A 12,623-nucleotide genomic window follows, 5' to 3' on the forward strand; every position below is an offset into this window, starting at 1 on the left:
AGTTGAAGGGGTAAGAGGAGACTGTTAAGGTATGTTTTACACACCAAGACTAAATTTCCTATGACCACTACTGCAATAGATAGTATCATTACAAATAGTGTTTACAGACTGGGTTTCATTATTTTACCCTGTGGTCAGTTACTATATTAATAAAAATGAATGATATTCTAACAATAGTATTTATTGCACTGATAGTAATATGTTTATTTATGAAAGCGTTAATGATGCCCTAAGTTTTATTTTATTTTTTATTTTTTTTATTGTTCATATATGGCTTTACAGTACATTTTATATGGCTGTTTATGTTGCAAACAAATCTCAAAATGAAAAAATGCCAACCGAATAATGACTTCTACTCGAACATGGATTACTTTTTGGAGTAGATGTCAGTAAAGTCTTTTAGTTGAACAAACAAATTGAATTGTAGATGACACCATGTCTTTACAACTACTGACATAAGAGACTTTACCTGATACTCTTGAAGTCAAGGTTGAAGGAGGCATGTTGGAGACAGGTCAGGAGCCACGTGGTAATGGGCGCCAACAAACTGCCAGGCTGTCTGCAAGGTTTTGGAGGGGGTTGCATAGAAGAGTAGTGAGTGCTGAGCTTGTTAGTGAAGCCAACACCAAGGGGTCCCATGTAGACGTGACATTTGATAGCGGAGATTGAAGGTTGCCCCATTGCTAAAATGAGGGGTGAGGGGGGTGTTGGAGACATTCAACTGAGATTGAATTTCTTCAGAACAGCATTCCTGAAAAATTTCAAGACTGGACAAACATGGCCAGGCGACACAGACGGACAAGACCGCGGATGTTCCCTGAGCAAACAAGTCGTGCTGGAGTCTGTGCGGAACCTGGTCAGAGTTTAGCAGGATTGACAGTCTCCATTAGGGACTGATAGACAACAATTTGAAGGACATGATGACAGAGCGATGGACAAACAACCCGCAAAACAACAGGAGTGGAGCAATGTGAGAGTCCAAGCGATTGTTTGGTTTGAGTGAGTAGAAACCTTTTATCTGACTATCAAATCAATCAGTGGACTGTGGTCTCAACTGATTTGCATTTTTTAATGCTGCTATTCTGGGTAAATTTGTCTATGTGTTTTTTTTTTGTTTTTTTTCTCTCTCTCTCTCTCTCTCTCTCTCTCCCTTACAAGACAAAGTCCCTTTGTTGCAATAGCGCCTTTTCTACTTCTAATGCCATGAGCAATGCTAATTAACCGTATCAACTCATGGGACTATCACTGTGGTTCCAAGAAATTGCTGTTGAACAGATCCTCAGGAGAGACGTTTCCAAAGCAGTCTTAACTTGTGATACCGAACGGGATGGACAGTAGTGACCAACAGGATGGGGAAATAGGAGCCAGGAGGAAAGAAAACGATGGAGAGAAATATAAAGAGATGAAAAACCAACTAAACATCGAGGAAAAAGGTGAGACGGAGATTAAAACAAAGGAAAAGGAGAAGAAGAGGCGCGGATGGCCACTGAGTGAGAGACTGGCGATTAACGTCTCGGGGATGCGGTATGAAACCCAACTTCGCACCTTAGCCCAGTTCCCTGACTCCATGCTTGGTGACCCTCAAAGACGGTCACACTACTTTGACCCAATGCGAAATGAACTCTTCTTGGACCGAAATCGGGCTTGTTTTGACGCGATCCTCTACTTTTACCAGTCAGGCGGGAGGCTTCGGAGGCCCGCCAACATCCCCCTGGACATCTTCATGGATGAGCTCATGTTCTACGAGCTGGGAGAGGACATCATGAACCGCTTCAAGGACGACGAAGGCTTTTCTAAAGAGGAAGAGAGGCCGTTGCCCTCCAACGAAACGCAGAAAAAACTTTGGATGCTGTTTGAGCACCCGGAATCCTCGTCCGCCGCACGCATCATAGCTATCATCAGCGTGATGGTTATTGTGGTGTCTATCCTCATCTTCTGCCTGGAGACGCTGCCAGACTTCCGCGTTGACAAAGAGACACGAGAGGTATGTGAATGGAAATAGAATGACGATGAAGAGGTGTACTCCAGCTCTAATGACGTTTGACCTTGAAGCTTTGAAGTTAAAGACCCTATCAAGTGAATTTGTGAATTTGAATTTGTTTCTCAACACACGTTTGAAGATAATTTCTTAGAACATGCGAAGACTGAGAAATGTGAAGTGCTCAATCCGGTATATGCTCAACCTACTTCCGCATTCGGCAAAACGGTAAAAAACACTACCTCCCGGTACGGGTAAAATGGTGGAATGGGACTGGGACAAAGCACCCGTATGAATTTAAAACGTCTACAGCAGGCATGCCCAAAGTCCGGCCCGCGGGCCAAATCCGGCCTGTGTCCAAATTTCCTCCGGCCCGAATCATCATGGTCATAAAATCAATGATATGTGGCCCGCCAGCACAGTTTACCACAGTAAACAATACACACATACATTAAAAAAAAAAAGGCATTTTATATTTCACCAGAGGGTGGCATTAGACCTGAGGCTGCGCTCTCGTCGCGTGACCCCTGTGTGAACTTTTACCCCTGTGGTATGTTTTTAGCCCATTTCTAAAATGGCAACTGAAACTAAAAAGAGGAAAGTTGACAACGCGGGCCGCCGTGTCCAGGACAAGTGGATTTTTTCACTGACATACGAAACAACTGTGTCTGCCTAATTTGCCAAGAGACTGTGGCTGTTTTCAAATCATTTAATATTAAGAGGCACTACCAGACGAAACATGCTAACTACGACAAGCTAACGGCGAACGAATGCGCCAAAAAACTGACGCCACTGGAAGCTGTTTTGATAGCACAGCAGCGCTTTTTCACAAGAGCGCGTGACTCAAATAAAAATTCTTCAAAGACGAGCTACGAGTCTCAGTGAATTGATTTTTTGTGATGATCAAACCACAGTTTTGTCAAATTTCTGTCATCTGATTTGACGATACTATCGTCAAATCAGAATAGTATAGTCACGATACTATTCTTTGTCAAAATGCACTGGGATGTGATTTGTTAAAACAAAATCAATAAATACATGTTTCTGAAAGATTTCAGTCAACTTTCATAAAATAGTTCATTTGTATTTAATTTATTATTATTTTAACCTTTAACTATCCTGGTAATGCAATCGAAAACAGATTCTCATTTGCAATATCGACCTAGCTGCAGACAGCAAAGTGATACAGTTACATATTTACATGTTAATTTACAATGGTAATGGTTCGACAAATGTCAGGCCGAATGGTGGGCCCCCATACATTTTCTCCTGACCAAATCTGGCCCTCTTTGCAAAACGTTTGGACACCCCTGCTCTACAGTGTCTTTTGTTTAACATAAGATGTCACCACAGAGCCACCAAAGATGACAATATCTGATGTTTAAGGCTTCATTCGTGTTTACGTTGTATCATATCATATTTGCATAAATTAATGATATGCATGTTTTTAAACTTTTGTCCGAAAGCCACCAGCCATAAAGAAAGTTCGGTATCAACCCCTAGTTCTACTAGTTAGTGCAGCATACACAAGAAGTCCGCTAAATTGTTTTCCGCTTTTGGTCACGTGACAACGTTCCGCATATAGTGGATTGCGGAGATATAGCTTTAAACTGTTTTTCATTATTTCAGTTTTCCTGATTTTTGGGCATGGCTAAAATGGCGCCCAGTGATACGCTTTGGCGTCTGGCATGAGTCTGCACCGCGAGAACTTGAGCGCCTTCGTTTGGATCACTGGTTACGCGGCACAATGGCGAGTTACTTCGATATTATTTCGACCACTACAGTGTCCAGTTAGCCAGCTAGCAAGGCCTCCACCCTGAAATTGCATCTTCCCTGAATGCCACAATTTACAGAACAGCTCAATGTCGTTATTTAAATTCCCAAGTGAGGAGGAAGTGATGCTGCAGATGAGCACGCCGCCTGTTCGCCGGCCAATAGGAATCCAGGAAGTCTGTTTGCTCGCCGGCTAGCCGGTGGCTAGCGCCTCTCGTCGTAACGTCGAAATGCCCGCGATGACCCGGTGGTTTATATTCCAGCAATTCGGAGGCTTGAAGCAGATATGTTTTCGTGCCTAAAAAAAATAAAGGAATTTGTAGGCATTTGAAAGTTGCTAGACTATTAGACGATTAGCATCCATTTTTTATTCATGATTTCACGCGTCCACAGCATTTGAAAAGCGGCGACAAGTGGCTTGTTTTTTTTCATAATGTAGAAGCCTCATTGAACTGTACTGTATGTACAGTACTTATCAATGTTTTAAAGGCTGCTAACAACACTTCTCTGTGGTGTCTCAAATTTTGATTTATTTTCACTTTACAGCAACCTCAAGAGATTTCAGAATCACTATATGAATATGATTTACAGCTCGACATTCATCTTTGTTCAGCCTCTAAAAAATGCTAGGTTTTAATGTAATTTTGCATGATGAACTACCTAAGCTAGCGTAACCGTGTATTTAAAAAAACATGTATTTTTTTTAGATGGCAGTTTCTAACTTCTTGGTTCTAAATAGAAGCTGCGAGTTTATTCTCCTGTGAGTGGAAAATAGTGACACTGGACTAGTACATGACCTAACCCCTATTATATTTATGATGCGTGAATTCAGGAATGTGATTTGGAAAGAAGGGTGAGGCCTAGATGCAATGAAAGGAGATGAGTAAAGCGCAGGGTTAGGTGTGCACAGAAAAGGTCACGCACAGTGACCAGACACATCGGCGAAGCACTGCCAAAGTCTTTTGCCGGCTTAGAACAGAAGATTAAAAGGTCTCACAGGAAGAGTAGAATACATCAGGTCATGTTAGCGCATTCTTTCAGCGCTGCAGCGCAAGGCTCCTCTGCCTCTGCCAGGAAAGTACTGTAACGTGGTCCAGTCCAAGTCAGCTCAGTTGGAGGCCCACCGAACTGCAATGGCAATCAAGGCTATGGGATGGTGATGAATGTGGAGATGGATGGGAAGTGGTCCAGCGAGGCGCTCTCGTATTTCTCTTCAGACATCTCTCAAGCTTATATTTAGCTTGAGGAGAGCCCTCTGAGGTGATGATCCCGTACTACAGGCCAGATATGCACCTTTCGTAATAAACACTGTCGCTGACCTGCTATGCTACTGAATGTCATTTAGAAAAAAAGTTCATCCAAAATGCACGTCAAAGTCGAATCGAACAACCATTGTGGCTTCCACGCAATAGACATTTACACCCATTGTCCATTTTCAAGCCCGATTCGTAACTGTAAATTGCCACAAACCATGAATGTGACGCTAACTGTCACACAGAATAGAAAGACAGGTGCACTGCAAGAGAGAGCCGGGTAGCTATGATTGATATGGAAAGCCACAAATGGCAACTGGTTCATGATGCCTGCCAAAAGTGACAGCCAATGAGATGGTGAACAACATACTGAAGTTATAGTTATCAGAATACTGAGAAAACGCTATCCCAGCGGGATGTGTGTAAAATGGAGTTAAATATAGCCATGCTTTAAAAACAGTTTCATGTTTTGCCGAACGTGTTTATGTGCTTTCCGGGTACGAGTCGGACAAGCAGGTGACCCGCACCATCTTATTTTGTTTGATCTGAGCTTAGGAAGTAGCAGGCTAGCTCAGTCATTTTCAAGTCTCTCATTAGTTTGAGCTAAAACAAACAAACAAAAACATTGAAAGCAGCAAGTGTTTGCTTTCTATTTACCAAAGAGTTAGTTGTCTGGCCATTTGTTTGAATGTTTTACTTTTTGTTTGTAGCATAAGTGAGGTTTGACTGATGCAAGCTAAGGCGAGCTTTTCAAGCTCCTGAGATTCCATCCCAACTCCTCTTCCACAACAACTGTTTATCCACCAGCTAACTTCTCGATTACAGTATTCATATTTGCATCAAGTGATCGTCTCGAAAGGTGGAGAGGACTCAACTGAGGCGCTTTTGAGAGGAAAAAAGTCAAAGCCTTACCTGTTGCTCGTTTTTGCTAGTCATTGAGCAACTGCTAACATTAGTGCCTGCGTTCACAAGGTGCTTAAAAAATGTGTGCGAACAATAAATTAGGACCAAAATACATTTCATTTTCAAAATTGGATAGACTAAATATTATGATGTGTGTGTGCAGTGTTCTGATCAGGCAACTGTGTTTTTAAACTTTCAGTAACATTTTACGATGTATTTCTTGTTCAAAGTTTTCTCACCTCCATTATTGATCATTCCATTGTTTAAAGTGTGAAAAGAATCAAACGTAAAATGAGCTATTCTTTGTTACAGTTCGTATACATTTTCTGTTGTATTGATAGCGGTTAATGCCGATTCTAAAATGTTCTTGTTTGTGGATCTGTTCACCATCCCAGGAGTATTTTTACAAGCACCACGGCCCAGAAACAAACATATCCGAGACCATGCCTCCGCCCCCCAATGTTTTCCAGGACCCCTTCTTCATGGTGGAGACCGTGTGTATATGCTGGTTCTCTTTCGAGCTCATCATGCGTTTTTGTTGCTGCCCCAGCAAGATGCACTTCTTCAAGGATGTCATGAATATCATCGACTTCAGCGCCATTTTACCCTATTTCGTCACTCTGGGAACAGAGCTGGCCAGGGAAAACGAAGCCAGCCCGGCTACATCCCTGGCGATTATCAGAGTCATCCGGCTCGTGAGGGTGTTCAGGATCTTCAAGCTGTCCCGTCACTCCAAAGGTCTTCAGATCCTCGGTCAGACGCTGAGGGCGAGCATGCGTGAACTCGGCCTTCTCATTTTCTTCCTCTTTATCGGCGTCATCCTTTTCTCCAGTGCCATCTACTTCGCCGAGGCCGACCACAGCGACACGGCCTTTACCAGCATACCGCATGCTTTCTGGTGGGCTGTGGTCACCATGACAACAGTGGGCTACGGCGACATGTACCCACAGACAGTGTGGGGTAAACTGGTGGGCTCCATGTGCGCCATTGCAGGCGTACTTACCATTTCCCTACCGGTGCCGGTCATAGTGTCCAATTTCAGCTACTTCTACCACCGGGAGACGGAATGCGAGGATCGATCCCGATACAAGCATGTCACGAGCTCGCCGTGGGAGAACGAGGAACCAGAGGGGCGAGAAGCAGAAGAGGGATATGGGGATCCAGAGGGGGATTATTATGACATTGGAGGCACCTATAATAATCTTAATGGGACCGTTCTGAGTAACATGGGGCAGAGTGCTGAATTAGAAGGAAATATGCATTTAAGGGAAACGTTGGTCACCCAAGTGTGAAAAAGAGGTTCTCCAAGACAAAACAAACTATATGATAAAATGGGGGAAATAGAAAAAAAAACAAAAAACGTTTGCTTTATTATTTAATTTCAGTCAAATGTCTTACAGAATGTGTAGAATTTGTATGTTCACAAGTTCCCTCATACAAATAAGCTTTTGTTTTTGCTTGACTTTAAGAATGTGCGCGTCCAGACACTAAGACGTCTTACTTTGACACTTTGCATATTTTCAACTGGAAACACTAAGACGCGCTCTAATATGAAAACTCATGTTACAAACACTCAGATCTCTCGTACAATAAGCCAAGATTCTCGGCATTCTTTCGGTCATACACAAAGTTCACATTGATGCCAATGTGACCTGAGTCAGTTGACCTTATCACGTTGTAATGCAACACTTAATGAGGATTGATGCAACATAGTTGTGTTGAACACGAATATTTCTGTTATTTGCTCAATTGTTGAATAAATTCTATATTTTTTATTAATTTTCTCGAATAAAGTGGTGGTTATTTGTAAATTATACCTATTGTGTATTATACACTGATCTTAGTCACACGTTAAATGACGTCTTTTTGTCGGACCTTCTGCACAGCTATAGTACTACCTTATAAGCTGTTTTATCCTCTATTTTCCTGGAACACATAAGCCTTTCTTCCCATAGCATGACAATGATGACCCATGGAAGGCACGTGTACTTCAATACTGTGTGTGCTGGTTTGTGTTGTGTCGCGTACACAGTCGCATACTGTTTATTACAGTTAAAAAAAAAAGAAAAAACACGATTCCTACACCACCAAAGCAGCACTAACATCATTACTAAATGAATGTGGTGAAGTATTCGATTTGAACGGTTGACTTTGAGGATGGATCGAAGCCCCGAGCAAAAATCCCACTACCACGATGTTTTTCCAGATACTGGCCGTCGTTCATCAGATTTTCTTTTTTTGCATTGACTTGCGAGCGGAAACTTGAGATATGAGCGCTATAGGGTGGCAGTGAACTTCGGAGCAAGCAGCAGTTTGGCATATAGTAAACAATTGTCCAGAAAAATAAAGGCTTCCATTTTTTTAATGCCACTCCCTGTTTAAGTTTACTGTCAAACTAAACACGAAACATAGACAATTGCGCGTTGTGTATTTAAAACAACCACATAACGTTGCCTTTAACTAAGCTCGTTTAATGATAATGCATAATGAGAAATGCCACAGATGGCCTAACGAATAGCAATAATAATAATAATAATAATAATAATAATAACGAATGTGGCAGTGTTATAACTTTAAAGAACAGATTTTTTAACATCAAATGCATCAACACATACAGTCAAGTTATGAGCGTGGTCACGCAGCAAATTAAACTTATATCTCAAGGCACCACTGGTACTTACAGCCACTCAATTATCAGCAGTGACATCATCCCCATAGGCCAGAGTAACATGGATCCAAATTTAACACGAAAAGATTTCAAATAGTTGGAGAAATAGTTTATTTCCATTCAAATGTTTTCCAGAATCACAAAATGCCTGAGAGGTACAAACATGCATTCTTCTGTAAATCTTTATTGCTCAGACACAAACACACTGTCACTCTAAAACACACATTTAAAAAAAAAAGAAATCATAAATACATTTAAAACATACACTTAAATAAGTTAAATAAAATAATATTTACTTCGAAAGATAACACAAAGAAAATTAGTCACATATGATAAAACAGCTGGCATTTTTAAATCTATCCATTCATTTTCTGTACCGCTTATTCAGTGTCCCCGGGAACGGACGCCTACTCCAGCTGACTTTGGTTGAAAACACCCTGGACTGGTCACCAGTCAGTCGCAGGGCACATATGGAGACAGACTACTATTCACAACCCACATTCACACCATCACTATGTGGGAACTGAAGCCACCACCTGCACTGAAATCAGGCGAATGTAAAAAAAAAAAAAAAAAATTCACCTGTGAATGCATACAATTCACTTCCTTTTCTTCACTTTTCCACTGAGAACTGAGGACTGAGCACGGAATCCTGAGACATTCCAAGAAGGTCGGCAGAGTCCAGGTTGAAGTAGGTCTCCCTTATCGGCGCCCGCTCCGGTGCGGTCTCCCTCGGAAGGGTATCCTTGAGTGGCAGGAATCGGGTGAAGGGGACGGCGTGTCGATCCGGGGAACGCCTGGACGGCAGCGACACGGGAAATCCGTGGAGCGGGGAAAGGAAGCGCGTGTATCCGTCTGCCAGCAGGAGCTCTCGGAAGGTGCAGTCGTCCTCCGAGAAGTGTGTCTGCGTGAGAGACAAGGCCACACATGTAAAGCGTCAGTCGTAGGGAGGGAGGGCCTCTGCTGGGACTTTCTGCAAAAAGTTGAATCGAGGCTGCTTGATATGCAAAGCGGGCATTTACCAGCAACACCTGATAACCATAACGACCACCCGAATGTAACTACTCCCAGCGGGCACACCCACCGGAGCCATAAATAGGGGGGCTCCACACCTAAAATCCAGAACTGAAGAACCCTTTTGGGTTCAAAGTAAAACGTCTTCAACAACCAGGAAGAGACAAGTTGGCTCGATTCAACTATGACTACGACTGAGACTCTATGAACACAGACTTCAGGCTTCGCTTACCTGTCCCCTCAGAGAGCCCCCGCTGTCGGCGCACAGAAACAGAGACGACCTCTGACCTTTAATGGCGATGCGGCCCGGTTGCACCGACTGCAACTGCAGCACGCCTGTGAAGATTCACACGCAACATAAACATGTTGTCCATTGAGATTATCAGTGAAACAAACCAAAAAAAAACAACAACAACAAAAACACTAACTGTAAGGAGTCTGAACGTCACTTCCGGACACGCTCCCATCCTGGCTGATCTGCAGGTACATCCCTCGTCTGTGATTTTCTGCAACGACAAAAACAAACAAACAAATCACCTAAATAAAAGATTGTATTGAACAGGACCCGAATGTCAAATATGAAATACCTGTGTAAAGATGCCCCTCTCTGACTTGACTGTTAAATGCTAAAATCGGGTTGGAGTCGGCAAGATAAAAAGACAGAGAGATAGGAAGAAGGATTGCGAAGAGGAAAAAGCTCCAAAAAGTGTTGTTTGCTAAACAAAACATTTGGAGACGAAAAGAAACTACTGTAGTTCTTTTAGACTAATTCCTGATAAATATAATAAATTACAAAGCAAAACACAATATAAATAACTTCAATAAGGAATATTTTGGCCCCCGCAAAGCAAGTTCTTTTCTGTTAATTCGAAAGAAGTTTGTGCCTTTAAAAAGGAGCCGGAGAAGGAGGGCCTTCTTCATGACTCAGACATTTAAAGTGTGATTTAATGCTGAACGGAACCTTTCCGACTATATATGGACCTCTTCCATGTTTTCTTTTTTTTTTATTTTTTTTAAGAGTGAAAAAACAAAAAGAAATTAGCATTCCCAGTAGTGTCGCTTTGTGTTCATTCTTTCCACCCACTTTTCTAAATCAGAAATAAATAACCAAATAAGGAATGTTCACTATTTGTACAAATTGAGACAATTGCATTCACATCTATGATATTTGATTAAGACGAATGAAAGATATGAAGTATTAATTTCGAACTACTGGTGTCCCATATTTGACGACATGATGTTTGTCTGTTATTGTAATGAAACAAGTCCAAAGCGTCTTCTTATTTTTACTTCTTCATGTCGAGCACGCGATACCTAACTTACTGTAAACCACGGCATGTTTCCGCTATTCCACTTAAAAAATTGCACAAAATACTGCGTCATCCGCTGCATCAATGACAAGACACAAACGTCCAATGGCGTTGACTAACGCTTTATTCACTTCAAGGGCGTTTATCTTAGTTTGATGGGTGTTTGTTTAAGAGATCAACGAGAGGAAGAGTGGGCGAAAGGGATTTATGAGCACACCGGGAAACTGTGTTTACGTGAGCGCAGCTGTGCAATGACTTGCCGGTCTGCTGGTAAAAGTACTTTCTCGGGAACCTCCCTAACATCACCTTCACCGCATTTCAAACACGAATGAGCGAAGATTACGACATGAATGCGCCTCGATGACTTGTTCAGTCAAGTGTTACCGTGCGATGTCGCAAACAAACATTTAGTTGGACGACAACATAGTCCAAGTTACAATTATGTAAACAAATTGTTACTATGTTAGCAATAATGCATACTTATGACCTTTGACCCTTCACACCAGTAGCACTAGTGGTGCGTGAAAGATTCACTGCTGAAGTAAAGTTCCTTTCTATTTAACTCTTTTGTACAATATATTAGCATTGAATGTTGAACTGCTAACGTTTACGAGCAATACATTTTAATTAAATCTTTATTTACTGTAACTACATTTTTTATTCTTTTATTTATTCCTACATTTAGCCACCGTGGCGGCACGGTGGCCGACTGGTTAGAGCGTCGGCCTCACAGTTCTGAGGACCCGGGTTCAATCCCCGGCCCCGACTGTGTGGAGTTTGCATGTTCTACCCGTGCCTGCGTGGGTTTTCTTCGGGCACTCCGGTTTCCTCCCACATCCCAAAAACATGCATTCATTGGAGACTCTAAATTGCCCGTAGGTGTGCATGTGAGTGCGAATGGTTTTCTGTTTGTATGTGCCCTGCGATTGGCTGGCAACCAGTTCAGGGTGTACCCCGCCTCCTGCCCGATGACAGGTGGGATAGGCTCCAGCACGCCCGCGACCCGAGTGAGGAGAAGCGGCTCAGAAAATGGATGGATGGATGGATGGATGGATTAACCACTGTGTTAATGTTGAAACTGTGCATAATGGTACAGGAGCTTACAAAATAATTCTTCATGCTATTGAATGGAAAGGTGTCTGCAACCTTTTGCTTGAAAGTGTACTATTTAGGAATAAAACCTTGCTCGTTTTTTAGATTTAGACCTACTACACTACTGTGTTTTAATGTTCGTCATGATAGTGGAAGTTGAAGTATTTTGTTTTAGTTTTACAACCAAAACAATAAAAAAATAAAAAATAATGAGAATAGAAAAAACTCCAAATCCACAAGATTAATTGAGATTGTTGTCTTTGCCAGTAGATGGTGCTAACATAATGCACAATTTAATGAAATGAACGCTTCCGTAGATGACAATGCTCACTTTAAGATTTTGAATTCTGTACCAATTTACAACATATTCATTCATTTTGTGCCATCATTTGTTTGAAACACTGTAATTAGGCTTGAGCAGCATGACATTACTATAACATTCAAATTCCCTGATGTAAAAGTTTTTATTTGGTTCTTCAGGTGTACAATATTTGGAGTTCTTTTCTGGTGTTGTTAGTGGATCTTAAATATAAAGCCCAGTTCCCAGAAGGAATAGTGACTTGAGTATTAGTCTTTCATACAATGTAATCTCGTCCTCTGGCTAATTAGCATAATGGTTCCTCTTTGTAATT

General features: G+C 41.8%; 2 protein-coding genes across 2 annotated transcripts; one reads left to right on the forward strand and one right to left on the reverse strand.

Annotated features, from left to right (window-relative positions):
* The first annotated feature begins 1,309 nt into the window (after window positions 1–1,309).
* Window positions 1,310–7,237, forward strand: LOC133417830 (potassium voltage-gated channel subfamily A member 7-like). The gene is made up of 2 exons (XM_061705968.1): window positions 1,310–1,984; window positions 6,303–7,237. The coding sequence occupies exons 1-2, from the start codon at window positions 1,328–1,330 to the stop codon at window positions 7,197–7,199; spliced, it is 1,554 nt and encodes a 517-aa protein (XP_061561952.1). The 5' UTR covers window positions 1,310–1,327; the 3' UTR covers window positions 7,200–7,237.
* Window positions 7,238–8,903: 1,666 nt separating this feature from the next.
* Window positions 8,904–10,425, reverse strand: fgf21 (fibroblast growth factor 21). The gene is made up of 4 exons (XM_061706537.1): window positions 10,177–10,425; window positions 10,018–10,095; window positions 9,822–9,925; window positions 8,904–9,479 (listed from the first exon to the last, which is right to left on the reverse strand). The coding sequence occupies exons 1-4, from the start codon at window positions 10,316–10,318 to the stop codon at window positions 9,189–9,191; spliced, it is 615 nt and encodes a 204-aa protein (XP_061562521.1). The 5' UTR covers window positions 10,319–10,425; the 3' UTR covers window positions 8,904–9,188.
* Between the last annotated feature and the right edge of the window lie 2,198 nt (window positions 10,426–12,623).

This window comes from Phycodurus eques, chromosome 19 (genome assembly GCF_024500275.1).
Source record: "Phycodurus eques isolate BA_2022a chromosome 19, UOR_Pequ_1.1, whole genome shotgun sequence".
Classification (NCBI taxonomy): domain Eukaryota; kingdom Metazoa; phylum Chordata; class Actinopteri; order Syngnathiformes; family Syngnathidae; genus Phycodurus; species Phycodurus eques.

What these genes read in the sequence shown, in the direction of transcription:
- LOC133417830 (XM_061705968.1), top strand. Translation starts at nt 1,328, where the DNA reads ATGGACAGTAGTGACCAACAGGATGGGGAAATAGGAGCCAGGAGGAAA. An exon ending in TTGACAAAGAGACACGAGAG is followed by an intron (nt 1,985 to 6,302) that starts GTATGTGAATGG and finishes TCACCATCCCAG; the next exon opens with GAGTATTTTTACAAGCACCA.
- fgf21 (XM_061706537.1), bottom strand. Translation starts at nt 10,318, where the DNA reads ATGTTTTGTTTAGCAAACAACACTTTTTGGAGCTTTTTCCTCTTCGCA. An exon ending in AGAGGGGCATCTTTACACAG is followed by an intron (nt 10,096 to 10,176) that starts GTATTTCATATT and finishes TTGTCGTTGCAG; the next exon opens with AAAATCACAGACGAGGGATG. An exon ending in TGACGTTCAGACTCCTTACA is followed by an intron (nt 9,926 to 10,017) that starts GTTAGTGTTTTT and finishes GAATCTTCACAG; the next exon opens with GCGTGCTGCAGTTGCAGTCG.